The sequence below is a fragment of the Ursus americanus genome, chromosome 6 (assembly GCF_024610735.1).
Source record: "Ursus americanus isolate L20-20 chromosome 6, mUrsAme1.1.p, whole genome shotgun sequence".
Classification (NCBI taxonomy): Eukaryota; Metazoa; Chordata; class Mammalia; order Carnivora; family Ursidae; genus Ursus; species Ursus americanus.
Genome location: NC_142132.1, coordinates 25,842,170 through 25,860,302, shown reverse-complemented (window position 1 = coordinate 25,860,302; position 18,133 = coordinate 25,842,170). Strand labels below are relative to the sequence as shown.

The 18,133-nt window shown below is 45.8% G+C and overlaps 1 protein-coding gene across 5 annotated transcripts in view; it reads left to right on the top strand.

Annotated features, from left to right (window-relative positions):
• The first annotated feature begins 1,404 nt into the window (after positions 1-1,404).
• The window catches only part of SUFU (SUFU negative regulator of hedgehog signaling), a 112,024-nt gene continuing 95,295 nt past the window's right edge, over positions 1,405-18,133 (top strand). For 2 of the 5 annotated variants that reach the window (XR_006780624.2, XM_087862755.1), the window contains exons 1-2: positions 1,405-1,785; positions 6,078-6,212. Coding sequence is in view for 4 of the 5 variants with exons in the window: in XM_087862755.1 (XP_087718881.1) it covers positions 1,604-1,785; positions 6,078-6,212 (317 nt within the window). In the remaining variant the exon portion in view is untranslated. Of the gene's footprint in view, positions 1,786-2,813; positions 4,234-6,077; positions 6,213-18,133 lie in introns of those variants that run through there. The other 3 variants (XM_045802986.2, XM_045802985.2, XM_045802988.2) reach the window with 2 other exon arrangements.

Genomic DNA, 18,133 nt, shown 5'->3' with positions numbered 1-18,133 from the left:
ACAAAATAAAACAATTTAAATTTTATAAAATTTGCTTTTTGAAAAAACCAGTGCATTTTTTCCTGGATGGGTGTAAACTTTGCAACAGGCTAACATTGGTCTGAAGACTGACATTTGGAACTACAGGTACAGGTGATCTTTTGGTCATTCAAAAACATCGTTCATTTAATAGCTTCAGGAACTGCTTTAGTATCTCTAATTTTCATGGAGAGTTAGAATTGACATTGATGACTAAGAAAATGGAGGTGAAGAAGTTATGTGCCGCTACTTTCATAGGAGCCCAGCGCATTTTTCTCCAGATTATGCAATCCCCACCCCCTTCAAGTTGCGGGGACACTTTAGTCAATAGCATTGGCAATCAGGACTCCTTTTTATTTCTTTCTCTTGGAATTCCTTATTGTACACAGGAAAATAATTCTCAACCAGGTGCCTTAGGAATTAAAAATTCTCCCAGGGGCGCCTGGCTGGCTCAGTCCGTAGAACATACGACTTTTGATCTGGGGGTTGTAAATTCGAGCCCCATATTGGGTGTAGAGATTACTTAAAATTAGAAAAAAAAATTCTCCCAGTTACAGAGAGTGAAAGGTAATGGGAAAGAGCAGGTCCATAGTAGATAATGAATATTGGTGTTCCTCAAGGCAATCTGCATACATCTGCGTAAAACAGAACAAAGACGAGATTGTCATAACTAAAAGCATTCATTAAAAAATTACCAAGTCTTGGGGTGCCTGGGTGGCTCAGTAGGTTAAGCGTCTGCCTTGGGCTCTGGTCATGATCTCGGGGTCCTGGGATCCAGCAGCAGGGAGACTGCTTCTCCCTCTCCCTCTGCCCCTCCCACTAGTGCTCTCTCTCTCTCTAAAATAAAATCTTAAAAAAATAAAAATAAAAAATTTCCAAGTCTTTTAAATTAGTCTTAGTAACTAAAACTCTTGCTACTTTTTAACAGGACTCCAAAATAAGTATTTCAACATTCGACCCCTGAATTTGGCGGCATTACTGTCAGTAAATATAAGTGGATATTCAATGACGGTAAGAAACATTCAGATTTATAATCTATTGAAACTAAAATCTAACGGATGAATGAATCAATCCATTATTGTCAGATTTATGGTTAAATTCTTACTAGCAGCGTGTCAGCAGTACAGTGACAAGCCCTTTGTCGGAGAATTTCCCACTGGTTTCGTGGGACCCTAGCACCTTAGGATGTCTCAACATCTCTATTTAAACCTGGGTTCCTCCTAACACTAGGGGGAGGCCAAGAGCCTTGGGACACCCCCAACACCAGGAGAGGGAGGCGGGTCCTATTGTCAAGTCACGCCTTCCCCACCTGTGACTGGCACAGACACTACCCAATGGATACTCGGATAGGGCGCGCCGACGCCCCGCCCCCTCGAGCGCCCCGCGGCCCCCGAGGCACCCTCTGGCCGTCTCTGCGGCGGCGAAGGCCTGGGCAGACTGTGCGCCGTGCGCAGGCGCGGAGCTTAGACCTCGCTGCAGCCCCCATCGCCTCGGGGAGTCGCACCCGCGGAGTCCGCCTGCTGGCGCGTCAGTGCTCTCCCCCTCGTCCACCCTCCCCGGTCCCCCCAGCACCATACGCGCCCGGATGGCGGAGCTGCGGCCTAGCGGCGCCCCCGGCCCCGCCGCGCCCCCGGCCCCTGGCCCTAGTGCCCCCCCGGCCTTCGCCTCGCTCTTCCCCCCGGGACTGCACGCCATCTACGGAGAGTGCCGTCGCCTTTACCCTGACCAGCCGAACCCGCTCCAGGTTACCGCTATCGTCAAGTACTGGTATGCCCTGGGCCGCGGGGAGAAGGACAGGGGCGGGCTGGGAAGCGTTAGAACCCCGGGGGCGAAGTCCTTTGCGGGGGAGGAGGAGGTGGAGAAGAATGGTTAAAGCACTTGGAAGGAGGGCGTCCTGCTGCGAGGGAAGGAGTTAAGGCTGAAGTTGGGAATGGGGACAAAGGGGTTAACGGAGCCTGTGGGTAGCGAAGGGTTAACGAGGGAGGAAGGATGAAGGGTTAACTGGGATTAGGAGAATAGAGTGAATTGGGGGTGTGTGTAGGATGGGGGGGTTGCGATAGGCGAGAGGGAACTGTAAACGTGGTGAAAGGAGGGGGCGCCTGTAGGGGGTCATTAGTGGGCGAGGGGAAGCCGGGGGCGGGGGGCGGCTGAAGTGGGATGGGGGAGGCGAGGCGGGGCCTGGGGAGCATATGAGAGGGCTTTGGAGGAGTGCGGCTGGCGGAGTAACGAGAGCTCGAGACTGCACAGGGTATGGGTGGATTTGGGGACCCCCGCACTTCCGTAGGTTAGGAGGGGAGCAAGTTGCGAGAGTTGTGCCTGTGAAGAGAGGAGGAGGAGGAGGTCTCCTTTTGATACCTTCCCCATGAGCTCAGACGTCAGTCATATCGGTGCAGTGCTTTTTTTGCATGTGAAGTTTCACGGAGCAACTTTTCTTGATAAACTTTCTGCTTACTCTGCACAGTTCTCTTTTTCCAAGCAGAGCTTCCTCTGGCTCTGCTTTCTCCAAGCAGAGCTTCCTCTGGCTCTGCAGCTGCTGTGCTTTAGGATATTGGCTAGAACAGAGGCAGGGTCAGGGAGATCCATGGTTTGGCTCAGGATTGAAGGGGACCACAGTAAATAATGAAGACCTGGAACTTGGACACGGAGCAAAGAAGTGCAGCGAGATGTCAAGAGAAGCTTCCTGGCCACAAGCTTCAGGATTTAGGCAACAGTCTCTCAGGGAAGCTGAGAGTAACCCTCAAGTGGCTCTGTTAAGGATCAGACCTGTTTACAGAAGGGCTGCCCTTGGGGTAGGAATGGTCCTTTCTTGTTTCCCATTCCTGTTTGCAACCTGTCTCTTTCTACAGCCTCTGGGCAAAACAGGTGTTCGAGGGACTCTGACAAAGAGCCTGTCTTCATGGTCTTTCTGGACCAAATTGAGGAACTGGTTGAATCTGTCCAGAACTGCATTCATGTAGACACTGTATTAGATGATCCCCTTCTTTGAGTTCTGAAAGACTGTTCAGGAGGCAGCTTGGGATGTGGCCAAAGGGGCAGGTAGACCTAAAGGGGAGGTTGATAGAGTGGATGTCTTTGCTGGTTACCTCTCCCTTTAGGACTGAATCTTCTCCAGGATAACCTCTTAGCTTCCTCTGGAGATGGCAGAAACTAGACTGTCTAGGGCTGAGGCTAGTTCCCTGTGTCGGTGGGAGGATGTGAAGAGACTGACAGCATGAAGGGCCTGGACACCAGCCACCTCCTATGGGAGAGCCATATCTGATAGCCAGGAGGAGGTGTGACCAGTGGTACGGTTCTCTTCCCCAGGCAAACTGTTCTTTGGTTGAGAGGAGTTTTTGAAGAGAGCTTCTGAGTGAAAAGCAACTCTTGATAACTTAATGACCCATTCTCATTGCACGTCTATATTTAAATATGTATTGTGATGAACTGTATTGGATTGTGTCATGAGAAAAAGTGGGCCAGGTTCTACGATGCTATTTGTTCAGGCCTCATTTGAGTGTATGGAGAAAGCCATACACAGACTTGGGCAGCTGTTTTTCTGTCACCCAACTGGCCGTGAAGGATAGAGTTGCGCGTAGAAGATATTAAAGCACATGCAAAGGACTAAGACTGATTTGGGCAACTTTTTTTTTCTTCTTTCTTTCTTTCTTTCTTTCTTTCTTTCTTTCTTTCTTTCTTTCTCTTTTTTTCTTTCCTTTCCTTTCCTTTCCTTTCCTTTCCTTTCCTTTCCTTTCCTTTCCTTTCCTTTTCTCTGCTGCAAGCTTGTTAACCAGGCAGGACTTATCTTTAGAGATGGGCCAACATGTAATGACTAATCAAGAGCACTTCGTGAAGGTAGAAGTGCTGGCTAGATGCAGAAAAATATAAGAAGGAGCAGATGAGCGACAGGTTCTTTCTGAGATTTGGAAGGGTTTGCATAATTCAGATTCTGAAATCAATTCATTGATACACCTCACCTTTGAGATCCCACAAGGCCTCCTTGGCAGTTTGACTGCCTAAGGCTACCTGGGTCTGGCTGTGGCCCAGGGTCCCTTGAGATTCCTTTTCTCTTGACAGAAGGTTGGCTCTTTGGCTAGTGGCCCCTGGCCAGCAGGGACATCCTGGCTGAAAGCTGAGACTTTACTGAGCAGGGAGCAGAAACACGGAGGCAGAGCTTGTACCCTGGAGCCACTGCAGTCCTGCAACTGGCATGTAGAGTGAAGTTAGGTGTTCAAGGAAGTAAGTTCAAGGAAGATAATCAAGGGATGCTCTGGGTCCTTGGATAACATCTTTTTCTAAGTGCAAAATATGATTATTTTCTATATACTCATCTATTTCCCATCAGGTTTCTGAGTAAATAGAACAGAGCACTGTTCTTGGGGACAAGGTTAATTTTGTCTGACTCTTGGTTATTCGTTGCAGTTTTAAGGTAAAGCCGCACTCCTTGATGCAGTATCTCCTGAGAGAGGACTGCAGGGGGTGTGGCAGAGGGAGCATGAAACCGTGGATAGGGTTTTGCCACTCGGAGGGGCAAGACTGGGAATTTGCAGTAGGAAATCGGAGCAGATGCGGAGCCTGTAGTCACTCTGATCTGTTAACGGGGTTCTGCAGCTCTCATGTGCTTGTTCCAGGGACAGCTACCCTTTTGTTTCCTCCTTCCCCCAGCAAACTTTTCTATATTCACCTGGTTGTGGAAGTCTTCAAATGATTTGGCCAAATCAGAGTTAAGGAAAGACATGGGGATTTGTCCCTTTTCCTAATCTATTCAGTTGAGATTCTTAGCTATTTGTAGCAACTTTCTTATATGTTCTATAAATAACTTAGCATTTCCTAGCAGGGAATAAGGATTTCTATAAAGGCAAGTAATACCCTGGCAAAAGAAGATGAAACCAGACCTACTGGTTTTAAACAGTATTTAAATTGCATGGTGCTGACACTCTTGCTGGGATCACATGTAACATGCCTTTTATTTGGTTGTTAGTGTTCCTTCAGCGTACGATCCCAATTGCAAAGTGCACTCCATCAATGTCCCAGGAGCAGGCAAAGTTTTTGCAGTCTGTGGAATAGTCAGATGTCCGAGGCAGCTCAAATGCAGAGTGTTTGTGGGCTAAATGAAGACTTCCTCCCGCTGATGGTTTCCATTTAGGCTGTTTCTCAAGTCTACCAAGTTTCCCTATCCATTCTGAAGAAAAGCAGGACTTTTTTTTTTTTTTTCTTCTTTTTTTTTAAAGAGCACTAATTGCTCTACTAAAGGAAACCCTTATGGAATTAAATCCTCAGAGTGAGCTAATGACTGAATCTCTTCCTCAGCTGTTTCTCTGTTGGAATTATGGGGGATGTTTAATATGGTCCTCAGAGACCCCAAATCATTTAATATTCCAGCTCTGCCTTTGAGGTGACAGTCTCCTGGGATCATCTCCTGGATGCAGGCGCTTTAGGCTCAGTCTGGCGTGCTGCGGTTCTCTGTGCAGGGCTGAACTAGCCTAAGTGTGGCCTTTGTCACTTGCATGAGAAAAGACCAGCTTTGGTCTGTGGGGTGCAGGCTGGGGTCTGGAGGCATTGGGTTTGTTTAGAACAAACTGTAATTAACATAGGGCACAATATAGTCTTTCAGGAATTAGCTGTCTAAGAGGCAGGAGTGGAGCTGAGCCTCTGCTTCCAGGAACAATGCCCATTGGGGATGCTCAGGATGGTCTTTCAACAGAAGCCAATTGATTGACTAATGCACCTCTCGTCTTGAAGCTTGGCATGTTTACAGGCTCCATGGAAGAGAGATAATCCCTGCCAATCGCATTTGGGATTGGTAATTTGAAATAGGAGGAAGTAAAAGGGGCCACCACCTAGTCTGTTTTATTTCTAAAAGACGTCCTGCATGTTGGGGATCAAAGGGAGCCTCTTGTGCCTATGGAACTGGGCAGCTTCTAGCTGCCCATCCCTTGGTCTTATCCTGGAGGTGTGGCCTCCTTTTAGTCATCCCAGGTTCCTCCAGGATGGGATCTTTAGATTTGTAAGGCATGACCCCTTAGCTTCACACTGTCTGCTTTCAGGCTCACACTGACTCCCCTGTGTTTTGTCTTTTGCAGGTTGGGCGGCCCAGACCCCTTGGACTATGTTAGCATGTACAGGAACGTGGGGAGCCCTTCTGCCAATATCCCTGAACACTGGCACTACATCAGCTTCGGCCTGAGTGATCTCTATGGTGACAGCAGAGTCCATGAGTGAGTGTATGGCACTTGCCTACCCTCCACCTGTCTGTTCCTTAGCCTTGGGCCTTATTTCTGGGGTTTCCCTGAGCAAGGGTGATATTGTTATAGTTCATTGTGGTTGGCACTTCTCAGGCAGAACCTCTGGGTTTCTGCCCTCCGCTCGTATCTGCTTGTGCCAGACTGATCCAGGTCAGCACCCGAACTCTGCTCATCTGGTGCAGGGCAGTGTTGATGATGAGCAAGTGTTCCAAAACCATCAGGTTTTTCCAAGCTGCTTCGGTGTTTGAGCTCAGAGGACAGGCAGCATAGCTATGACCCAGAATTTGAATTGATGCCTCTAAGTCTACTTGCTTTTTTTCCCCTCTAGCTTGTAGTGAAAAAATTTAAACACAAAGCATAGTTGAAAGAATTTTATAGCCAACACACAAATACTCACTACCTAGATTATGCAATTAACATTTTATTCTACTTGCTTTGTCGTGAATATATCCATCTCTCTCCCTCTATTGATCTTACTTACTGCCTTGTAACCTGCAGTTGTCTATGCTCAGCCAATCCATAGTACATTTTTTATTCTAGTCTATCCCCCATTTCCTGCCCTGTATACTTCTCCCCTACGTACCCCTATAACCACTGAATTTAAACAAATTTTAATATTAAGTTAAATATCAACTTAGTATTAAGTCAGCTAAAACCATAACAGCAGCACTAATAGTAATGAAAGCTAACATTTATTAAGCATTGATTATGAGCCAGGTATTCTTCTAGTCACTTTGCATGTATAAACTAATTTTATTTTCACCACAACCATATAATACTGGTAGATACTCATATTTGCCCCATTTTACAAATGAGGAAACTGAGATACAAAGAGAGTCTATAACTTGCTTAAGGTCACACAACTTGGAAGTGGTGGAACCAGGATTCTAATGCTCACATTCTGGCTCCAGTGGTCATGCTCTTAATGACTGTGTTTTACTGTCTCTTAAGCAATTATATCATGTCCTCGAGTAAGTTACTATCTATGATTAAAAAAAAAAACCCAAATATTTTGTTCCGTCTACACTCTTTTGTGAGAGGGTACTTTTCTTCAATTTAAATGTTGTCTTCCTTCCCCCTCCTCAGCATGGTTATTCAAGAGCTGATTCTCTTCCTATTATCATATCATCTCCTGCTTTTTGCTTTTTGTCCTATCTTTTTTGCCTCTGATACTATCTTTTTGGTATCTTAGTGATGACCAGTTAGCACGTGTAGGTTGAAGGACTAGCAGGGCTCTTCCTGTCCTGCCTCAGTGTAAGAGGCTGATTCTGGGGATGATGATGGTATCATGATGAAGATGATAATCATCAGGGTGTTTTGTTTTGTTTTGTTTTTGTCTTTTGCTTTGTTTTAGTTCTTAGTATCTTCCTTATCATCACATCAAATACTTCACAGTCTTACCAGGTTCTTTTGTTATCTCCATTTTATAGATGAGAAAATTGAATCACTTGAGGGGTAAATGAATTGCCTAAAAGGAAAAGAACTAGGATTCAGCTGAACTGTCTTGAGACCAAAGTCTGAGCTTTTAACCACTAGGGTGTTCTACCTCTCTGATCACAGGTCCAACCCAACTTCCTCTTCTCTCTCGTTAAGCTGGGGGCCCAGGCCTCATCTCCTTACTGATCACATGTTGAGAGCAATGCCTGGGCCTGCCTTTATAGCCTTCCAAACAAATCCATTGCAGTGTCAGCAGAAGGCTTTGGGAACAGTGAATTAATCTTGCCTGAATGGGGACCCTGTGTTACAGTATTAGTAATGGAGATAGAATAGCAAACAGATGTGGGCGGTAAAGGCACTATGCTGGACTTGAATGTATATTTTTAATAAGAACCTGCAGAGAGTATTTAGTGCAGTTAGTCTGTACCTTTTGTTGACAGATTTATTCCAGTCAGAAGAATACCATTTCCTATGTGGCTTAAAGATTCTTACAGTATACCTGCTTATCAGTGATGGGTCCAAAGCCCAGAGTGACACGAAGAACATAAGTGAGAAAGCCCCATATTTCAGAGGGGGCAACCTCTGAATTTTAAAGAGGGCCATCCTTACTGTTTTTCCACATTTGAAAGTACCCCCTTATATGTGTGTCATTTCTGTATGATAAAGCACTGTGATATTCATATGTCATTTATGACAATACTGAGACCTCAATTTGGGCTGTACCTCACCACTGGAATCTAGTGTTTGCTGGTATTATGTCCTACCACTAGAAGGACATGGAAGGAGTATTCTTGGATATTTACCCAGTTCTGGTCTATGTTGCAGAAGTCAAAAGTACGTTTGTAATTGGCCTTGTGCTGGTGTGACTGGTCCCTTCTCAATCCTGGTAAGTTTCTTGAAGAAAAGTTTACTTTTCCAAACATTTCATGTGGCAAGGCCTCTTTGAAACAGATTTAAAGATTCTTATTTAATTTAGTGCTTGAAGCTGAGGTCAAAAAGGTGAGTGTTCTACCATCCAGTTTATTTACTTGTTTATTTATTTAAAGATTTTATTTATTTGTCAGAGAGAGAGAGAGAGAGCGCGCGCACATACATAAGCGGGGGGGAGGGGGTGGCAAGGTGCCTGATGTGGGGCTCGATCCCAGGACCCTGGGATCATGATCTGAGCCGAAGGCAGACGCTTAACCAACTGAGCCACCTAGGCGTCCTTACCATTCAGTTTAAATGCTAAGAAGTGTTGAACTGAAATTATGGCAAATGAATCTCTACTACTGCTCTTTGTCCACTGTCTTTTGTCTTTCCATTCGGTGAAAAAAGGGCTCAGGCATTGGTTCATTTATTTAGCATACATTCCTCAAGCACCTGTTTTATTCCAGACGCAGAACATCTTAATAGATGTCTTAGGGATAAAATACCAAGACATAATTCCCGTCTCAAGGAGCTCATGTTCTAGTGGGAAGATAAACATAAAGAGAGGGTTATAGTACTGGCTAATAAATGCTACAATCCATGGATGAAGAGCATGATCTGGGCACAGAGTGGAGGGTGTGACTTTTAGTCAGGCTGTTGGATTGGAAGAAGCTCCAGGGAGGAGGTGAAGTTTGAGAGGCACCTGCAAGCTGTAGGCCAATAGGAAGGAAGGGGACAGGGGAGGATTGTAGCCTGACACTCCAGGACACCAGCACTCACTTTCAGGATTCAGAGGACTTTAAAAATCTTCTGGCTCAGCGTTTCCCAAACTTCTAGTGCTGCCTTCATAATTTTTGCCATGTAGTAGATCTTTATGTTCTTTTTCAGCTAACTCTCCTTTTGGTGTGCCTGGCTGGCTCAGTCGGAGGAACATGGAACTTTTGACCTTGGGGTCGTGAGTTCAAGCTTCATATTGGGCGTAGAGTTCTCTAAAAAATTAATTAATTAGTTAATTAATTCACTAACCCCCCTTTAAAAAGTGATTTAAATATATTTTTATTAAAAATGTTTTTTAAGGGGCGCCTGGGTAGCGCAGTCGTTAAAGCGTCTGCCTTCGGCTCAGGGCGTGATCTCGGCGTTCTGGGATCGAGTCCCACATCGGGCTCCTCTGCTGTGAGCCTGCTTCTTCCTCTCCCACTCCCCCTGCTGTGTTCCCTCTCTCGCTGGCTGTCTCTCTGTCACATAAATAAAATCTTTAAAAAAAAAATGTTTTTTAAGATTTTAATTTACTTATGACACAGAGAGAGAGAGAGAGCACAAGCAGGGGAAGTAGCAGAAGGAGAGGGAGAAGCAGGCTCCCCACCGAGCAGGGAGCCCGACATGGGGCTCAATCCCAGGACCCTGGGATCCCGACGTGGGCAGAAGGCAGATGCTTAACTGACTGAGCCACCCAGGTGCCCCGTAAGTTAATTTTTAAAAGTTAGGTCACTACCATGGATGGAAACCAGTATCAGTTGCCATAATTTAAAGGTAACTATGGAAATAAATGCAGTGATAACAAAGCAATGTTATTAAATTCTAGCTTAATATCATGGCCTGTCACAGAAGATTCTAAATCTGAGGCCAGCTCTCTTTGTTCAAGAGATTAGCAAGTATGAGAGAGGTATTGGAAAGATATGCTACCATCAAATAGAGCCTGACCTTAGACATGATTAGAAAAATTGAAAGTGAATTATAAAGGGAAATTTTTTTTGAAAAGTATGATTCAAAGGCACCTTGGTGGCTCAGTTGACTCTTGATTTTGGCTCAGGTCATGATCTCAAGATCATTAGTTGGAGCCCTGCATGCCCCTCCACCCTGGGTGTGGAGTTGCTTAAGATTCTCTCTCTCAGGGTGCCTGGGTGGCACAGCAGTTAAGCCCCTGACTCTTGGTTTTGGCTTAGGTCGTGATCTCAGGGTCGTTGAGATGGAGATGGAGCCCCGTGTCAGGCTCTGCACTCAGTGGGGAGTCTGCTTGTGTCCCTGCCCCTCCCCACTGGTGTTCCAGTGCATACAGCCTTTCTCTCAAGTGAATAAATTAATTAATTAAATAAAAATAAAAAGTATGATTCAGTACTATTATTGTCACAAATAGGAAACACTGATCTAGTTCGTGTCCCTTAATTATAAGTGGAGAAAAGGACAGTAGCCTGCTGAAGGCTGTGCATAAGCTAATGAGAGTGGCAGGGTCGCCCAATGTCCCCACTGTTCTGTGCTGTGTTTCATGATTGGGAAGAAACGAATGCATGGACATTGTTTGTCTTTAGCATAATGATATAGGCAAACTTTTTTTAAGTTATTACTATATTCCAGGTTAGTGCTCAATTCTTTTCTAAAGGTATCCTTTTATGTTATCTGCATAGTAATGCTGTGACACAAGGAGTTCTTGTTATGTCTTGCTCATGGATACAGAAACATAGGCTAACGAACGTACTACATAGGTGGTGAATTAGAAGCCCGGTCTAGTGACCCCACAGCCTGTGTTCTGAACCACTGTGCTGCACTGCCTTTCCATTTTGATCAGTTACCAGCATTTATTAAATGCCTATAGTATGCCTCCTCCCTTTAAGATCTTTCCTTCTCACCGCTTGTCGAGGATAAGGACAAGCAGAAGTCCAAGGGTCCCCTAGCAGGCCTGCTGTGGGAATAGGAGGGAACCCCCCCCCCAACCCTGGTAGCCCTGAAAGAAGTGAAGAGCAGGAGGGTTGCCTGAGCCCTGGAATGGCCAGTTCCATCCAGGTTCTTTCCCTATTCACATTCCCCAAAGGAAACAGGACAAGAGAGCACTTGTTTGGATTAAAAGGCTCTTAAGAGGCTCTTTCTGAAGTTAGAGAGATGGAACAAATTCCAGCTCCGGGCAAGCACAGGGAAGAACGGAGTGCTTTTCTAGGAACCCTAAGGTTACCCTCAGCCGACTTCAGCGGAGAGATTGTGCTGTTGCTCTTCCCCTGGACTGGGGAGGTGTGAGACAGCTGATGTGCTGCTGCCAGGCGCAGGTCGGAAGCCTCCGGCCTGGCCGTTCCCTTTGTGGCCAGCAGCTGAGGACTGGAATGTGGAGATCTGCAGGGCTGTGCAAGAGGTGGCTTCGGCACTGCTCTCTGGGAGGATTTCTGGCTGCCCCTGGTACTGCAGCAGCCCGAGCTGGACCCAAACTACAGGGCGCGGGAGGCTGACTAGTTGCAGAGTATGCTTGTGATCTCAGGCAGACTTCCCTGGTGGGATTCCGCTGGGCAGGTCATCTTCTGTACACGTCGGCTGGTTGCAAAGACAGCCTTTGTGTGGTGCTGGCCTGCAGGCTGGCAGCCCCACAGGGTAGAGCCTGCACCTCAGCTCTACCGCCCATGGTCCCTCTGGGCTCTGCCCCACACATGCTGGCTTCTTGGCTGGGCAGGCCTGTGGAATCTGGAGCTGTTCTTGCCCCCCTTGGGCTGAAACTACTGCTGACTGGCCTTCTGTGGCTGTCTCCACTGGGTTGGTAGAGAACCTCCTTTTCCCTTCAGGTTCCTCTAAGTTGGGCTCTGTACGGAATAAGTTATTTATTAAAACACTGGACACAGATTAACTTTTCCACATGTTGTTTTGTGTGGCCTTGGTCCCCTGCAGTTGGGAAATGCTTCTCAAAGCTTGCTTTGCAGGAACTTTTCAATGTGTCATTTCATCCTCTGGGGTTTCCAGTGGACATCCTCCCTTTGCCCTAACACACCTGTCCTGGGAGCACGGTCCCTCCTCCGGTCGGGCCTTTCCTGTCTTCCCGGAGCTCTCGTGAAGGTGACAACCAGAATCTCTCTATAAACCACCCACAGATGGCAGGCCCAGCCCTCCCTGGGGCTGGCGCAGCGGGCTGAGGAAGTGCTCTGTGGGCTCCTGGCAGGGCAGGCCTCCCTGAAGCTTCGGTCCCTCAAGCTTTCATCTCTGAGGCGTTGAGTTTTGGGAGGACTGTGTAAAATGTGGTGCTCTCTGCTAAGGGGAGGGTCTCCGGGCTACCTCGAAAGAGTGGGGTGCCCTTGGCTTTTGCCCAAGGAGTAACGGCTAGCAGCAGGGCTAGAGCTCTTCTTGAAGCTGAAACCACCACTTTGGGCTGGATTTCAGGCCCCAGATCTCTGAGTTTTGAAATGTTGAGAATTCCATTTCTTCTGTAACCACGGGAAGACCTAAGGCACTGTGGGACTCCCAGCAGATCTATGTGGGTATGTGGCTTCATCCTTTGAAAAGCATTTCATTTGCAGCATGGATTGTCTCTTCCTTCATGGGGTAAGGATTCCAGATTTTCCAATTCAGAGAATCCCTCAGCAGTAAGGAGACAGTTGGGAAGAGATTCCTTGAGCTGGCCCAGTCAAACTCACTATATTTTATTTTAGTTTTTTTTAAAGATTTTATCTATGTATTTGACAGAGAGAGAGAGAGAAAGAGAGAGAGAGTAAGCACGCGCACAAGCAGGGGGAGCAGCAGAGGGAGAGGGAGAAGCAGGCTCCCTGAGGAGCAGGGAGCCCCACGTGGGCCTCGATCCCAGGACCCTGGAATCATGAACTGAGCCGAAGACAGATGCTTAACCGACAGAGCCACCCCGGCGCCCATCAAACTCACTTTAAAAAGCTCAAGCTGCCTAATTATCAGGAGTGACTGCCAGCCAGAGTGATTCTGGGCTGGTCAGCACTGGTGATCTCCTTGTCTTCCCACAGAGGGAGGCAAAGATTTGAAGCCTTTATGGGTTTGACATGATTGGATCTCTCAGTCCCAGGAATCTTCCCTGTTCAGACCGCCCTTCTAGGCTCCCGTCTCCCACACCTGACGCTTTTTCTTTTTGGAATGCTGGTCTTCACTCCTGCCTTGTTGTGGGTCTCAGTTTGCCAGCATTTCCCTTGCCCAGATTTCTGACCTAGAGCTCCTGACTCTGGACTTTGGCCTTTGACTCCTTAATTCATTCTTCCATCCTGCCTCTGAGGTATCCCACAGAGCCTCCTTTCCTGTTTCAGTAGTGTAGTTCTTTTTTTTTTTTTTTTTAAAGATTTTATTTATTTATTTGACAGAGAGAGAGAGAGGCAGCCAGCAAGAGAGGGAACACACGCAGGGAGAGTGGGAGAGGAAGAAGCAGACTCCTAGCAGAGAAGCCTGATGTGGGGCTCGATCCCAGAACGCTGGGATCACGCCCTGAGCCGAAGGCAGACGCTTAACGACTGCGCCACCCAGGCGCCCCTCAGTAGTGTAGTTCTGATGTTGGGTCCTAAGGTGCATGTGCAGTGACCTTGTCCTCTCTGACCCAAGCTCTGTAACAGTGGTTTCCTCACTGCAGCACGTATCTTTGCAGATCACTGTCCTCCCTGCCTGCCGAGCTTTCTGACACAGAGCCTGGGGCTGCAGAGCACACCCCTCCAGCAAAGCTCTGCTGAGTGCCTGATACAGACAGAACATTCGGGAAGATGATGGGTTCAGGGACAATGAGAAGTTATATCTAACTTCTGTCCTTGACATACCCAACATCTGCTTGGTAGAAGATGGCAGAGACCCTGGGAAAGAAGAAGACAATGGGGTTTGGGGCTGGGAGCATGTTTTTGGCTTTGTGCGACCTCCGTGGCTTTGAGGCTGCCTCCCCTCACCCTGTGATCTTTGGCACTTGGAGAAACTCAAACAGGTAATAATTGTAAGCACTTATAGCTCCTACTGTGTGCAAGGCACTGTTCTAAGTGCTTTATATATAAACTCATTTCATTCCTACAGCAGCTCTGTGGGGGTAGGTATTAATACCTTTTTTTGTAAGGAAACTGAGGCACAGAAATGTTAAGGAATTTATCCACCTAGCCAGTGAATGCTGGAGCTGGACTATAAACCCAGGCATTCTGGCTCCAGCAGTGCCCACCCTTCCCTTCTTCTACCCACACAGAAGAGGGGGGTGAGGGGGTGGGGACACAGCTGCACCAGAGGCCTCTGTTACAAGTTATGCACCTGTGTTCAAAAGTAGCTTGGCTTAATGGAGTGTGAATAGCTAAGCAGGAAGTGCTTTGTAGGAGAAATGTCGAGCTGGATGTTGAAGAGTCCTGCTGGGTGATGGCAGGGGGGGAAAACTGGAGGGTAGGTGACAGGATCCTGTGTCATGTCTCCAGTCAAGGTTTCTACTGCCTGACTGTAGTCATTTTTAGTTGTTTGGAAATTCCGTAACTCCTGAATGCACAAAGGTGATGCTTCTGGCTTGGGTGTCAGGTTCCCGTGGTGGTGCTTCTTCAGTGGTCAGGGACGTGCCCAGGATACCAGCAGCCCAGAGTACGCCCTGACCAGGACGTGTGGACTTTCCACTCATTCTCTGTGGGGAGGGTGTGCAGAAATGGATATTTCAAAGGACCTATACCATCTGGCTGAGGGGTCTGCGGTGCTAATCCGGGAGGGATATTTGTTCTGATATAAGGTATCTTGTCACCCTGGAGAAGATATTTTTTCTTCTGTCCTTTTACTAATGTGAATTGTCATATCACTTTTTTTTTTTAAAGATTTTATTTATTTGAGAGAGAGAGAGAGAAAGCACACATGAGCAGGGGGAGGGGCAGAGGGAGAGGGAGAAGCAGACCACTTACTGAGCAGGGAGCCCTATGTGGGGCTCAATCCCAGGACCCCAAGATCATGACCTGGGCCAGAGGCAGACGCTTAATAGACTGAGCCACCCAGGCACCCTGTCATATCACTTTTTAAAAAAACATTTTAATTCCTGGGACGCCTGGGTGGCTCAGTTGTTAAGCGTCTGCCTTTGGCTCAGGTCATGATCCCAGTGGCCCTGCTTTGGGCTCCCTGCTCAGTGGAGAGCCTGCTTCTCCCCCTCCAACTCCCCCTGCTTGTGTTCCCTCCTTTGCTGTCTCTCTCTGTCAAATAAATAAATAAAATCTTAAAAAATAAATAAGTAAAACCTTAAAAAATAAATAAACAAAAACATTTTAGTTCGTTCTTTCTTTCTTTCTTTCTTTCTTTCTTTCTTTCTTTCTTTCTTTCTTTCTATTTTTTATTCTAAAATATACATAACATTGGGGCACCTGGGTGGCTCAGTCGTTAAGCGTCTGCCTTCGGCTCAGGGCGTGATCCTGGAGTTCTGGGATCGAGGCCCGCATCAGGCTCCTCTGCTTGGAGCCTGCTTCTTCCTCTCCCACTCCCCCTGCTTGTGTTCCCTCTCTCGCTGGCTGTCTCTCTGTCAAATGAATAAATAAAACTTAAAAAAAAAATAAAATATACATAACATAAACTTTATCATTTGAGCCATTTTTTATTATTTTTAAAATTTTAATTCCGGTGTAGTTAACATACAGTGTTATATTAGGTTCCGGTGTGCAACACAGTGATTCAGCAATTCTGTACATTACTCAGTGCTCATCGTGATAAGTGTGCCTTTTAATCCCCTCCACCTATTTCACTCACTCCCTATCCACCTCCCCTCTGGTAACCATCAGTTTGTTCTTTATAGTGAAGAGTCTGTTTTTTGGTTTATCTGTTTTTTCTTCGTTTGTTTTGTTACTTAAATCCCACATATGAGTGAACCGTAATGATTTTTTAAAAATTAATGGACTTCATATTTTAGAGCAGCCTTAGGTTTATAGAAAATTGTAACACATAATGCAGAGTTCCCATGTATACCTTTACTTTGCTTATAGTTTCCCTTATTATTAACATCTTGGGTTAGTGTGGTACATTTGTTACAATTGATGAACCAATGCTGATACATTATTACCAGTCGATGTCCACAGTTTACATTAGGGTTTACTCTTTGTATTCTATAGTTTTGTCAAATACATGTCCTGAAATACCATTACAGTATCATGCAGAATAGTTTCACTGCCCTAAAAATGTGCTGTTCTTTGCCTATTGATCCTTCCCTCCCCGACAAACCCCTTGCAACCACTGATTGTTTTACTGTGTTGCCTTTTCCAAAATGTCATGCAGTTGGAATCATACAATACATAGGCTTTTCAGACTGACTTCTTCTACAGAGCAATATGCTTTTAAGGTTCCTGCATGTCTTTTTGTGGTTTGCTCAGTTCCTTTTATCACTGAGTAATATTCCATCGTGTGTATGTACTACAGTTTATTCATTTATTATTGAAGGACGGCTTGTTTCCAGTGTTTGGCAATTTTGAATAAAGCTGCCATAAACATTCATATGCTGGTTTTTGTGTGGACGTAAGTTTTCGACTCATTTGGGTAAAGTTGCTGGATCATATGGTAAAAGTATGTTTAATTTTGTAAGAAATAGCCAAACTGTCTTCCAAAGTGGCTGTACCATTTTGCATTCCCTCCAGCAATGAATAAGGGTTCCTCTTATTCTGTGTCCTCACCAGCATTTGGTATTTTCAGTTTTTTTGGATTTTAGCCGTTCTGATAGGGGTGGCGTGGTATCTCATTGTTGTATTAATTTGCAATTCCCCGATGCCATATGATGTTGAGCATCTTTTCATATGCTTATTTCCACCTCTATCTCTTCTTTGGTGACATATCTTGAGGTGACATAACCTCATCCCACTTCCCACTTCTCCCCCAACCGCACATACCCTTTTTCTCACATTATGGGTTCAGACATAATCATGGGGCTGATTACATTTTTGGTTTGTTTGCCTTTTGGTCACTTCTAAAGCAATTAAGTGAGTTAGTTCCCCTGAGTAGTACTGGGTCCACATCTGAATTCCTTTGTCTCTGTTTTAACTGGGGCTGGCTCATGAATTCTCTACTTTTTCCCCAGTGATGGTGTCATCCATAAAGTCTGTAGCTGGTACTGGGACTTATAGTCTTAATCCCAGGGTTCAAGATTGATTGTGTCTTCCAGTACAGATGATAGAAAGACTTGTGTATAGACTTGTCCACTTTAGATCCTGGCGAGTTTCACCTTGCTTTAGATGAGAAATGAGTACACCAGTCTCCTTGAGATCCCAGCCAGACCTCAAACTCTCTGTCTTAATTGAACCAGCATCGAGAAGACTTTCCAAAATCCAAAACTTTCCTGGCCTCTACTTTTCTTGTTCCATCCATCATTGTTGTTACTTTTTACTTATAAATTTGCTTTTTTCACTTGTAAAGACAGTTGAACGATTTTACCCAAAATGTTGAAAATCAGAGAAGGGAGAAAAAAATATTCCTAATCCTGTCACCTTTTGTTTGTGACCTTATATCTGTCTTCATGATGATTTCTATAAATAATTCATGGTGAGTGTTGCTGGCCCAGATGTGCATTAGGCTTTTGTCTTGTGTGAGTCCCCTCATTTTGGGAATTGACATCTTTCAAAGCTTCCCCACTGCCTGGCTAGTGCTTTTTTCTAAATTCTGTCAGCCCAGGGCTGCTAGGGTTTCCAAATTATGAAAACAGCACATTTGCTGGGGAAGACAGTTCCTACCCATTGCCATGTTGCATTAACTACATCTCTTTCTTTCTTTCTTTCTTTCTTTCTTTCTTTCTTTCTTCCTTCCTTCCTTCCTTCCTTCCTTCCTTCCTTCCTTCCTTCCTTCCTTCCTTTCAAGATTTTATTAATTTATTTTACAGAGAGGGA